Here is a 359-nt window from a genome sequence, read left to right as displayed (position 1 = left end):
TTACAGTCGTGCCTTCCCCCGACATCGCCACCTGCCCCCACCTCGGGCCCTTTCCCTAAGTAACATCTCCCCTCACAAGCTAACCCGATGTGATGGATAACCGGAGGGATGAGAGCCAGGGCAGGCAGCAGGCTAAGTGCGCCTTTTTATTAACTTCTTGTAAAGTAATAGCTCCATTTTAGCTGTCACTCTTGTCAGACAACAGCCGCACAATAGCGTGTGATGGGCTCTTCCCGCCGCCTGAGCTGCAGGCAGCACGCTGCAGCCAGGCAGGCAGCTGGGCACGCCGCACGGCTGCGGCCGCACGGGCTGTCTGCCACGAGTGAGGGGGAGAAGGGGAGGAACAAGAAGACGAAGGG

General features: G+C 59.3%; 1 protein-coding gene across 1 annotated transcript in view; it reads left to right on the top strand.

Moving 5' to 3' along the window:
- Positions 1 to 222: 222 nt before the first annotated feature.
- Positions 223 to 359, top strand: part of NETO2 (neuropilin (NRP) and tolloid (TLL)-like 2) — a 33,755-nt gene continuing 33,618 nt past the window's right edge. Inside the window, exon 1 of the mRNA XM_009894100.1 lies at positions 223 to 322. Coding sequence (XP_009892402.1) covers positions 223 to 322 — 100 coding nt within the window. The remainder of the gene's footprint in view (positions 323 to 359) is intronic.

Source organism: Charadrius vociferus, unplaced genomic scaffold (assembly GCF_000708025.1).
Source record: "Charadrius vociferus isolate BGI_N301 unplaced genomic scaffold, ASM70802v2 scaffold341, whole genome shotgun sequence".
NCBI classification, from domain to species: Eukaryota; Metazoa; Chordata; class Aves; order Charadriiformes; family Charadriidae; genus Charadrius; species Charadrius vociferus.
This window is presented reverse-complemented; position numbering and strand designations above follow the sequence as displayed.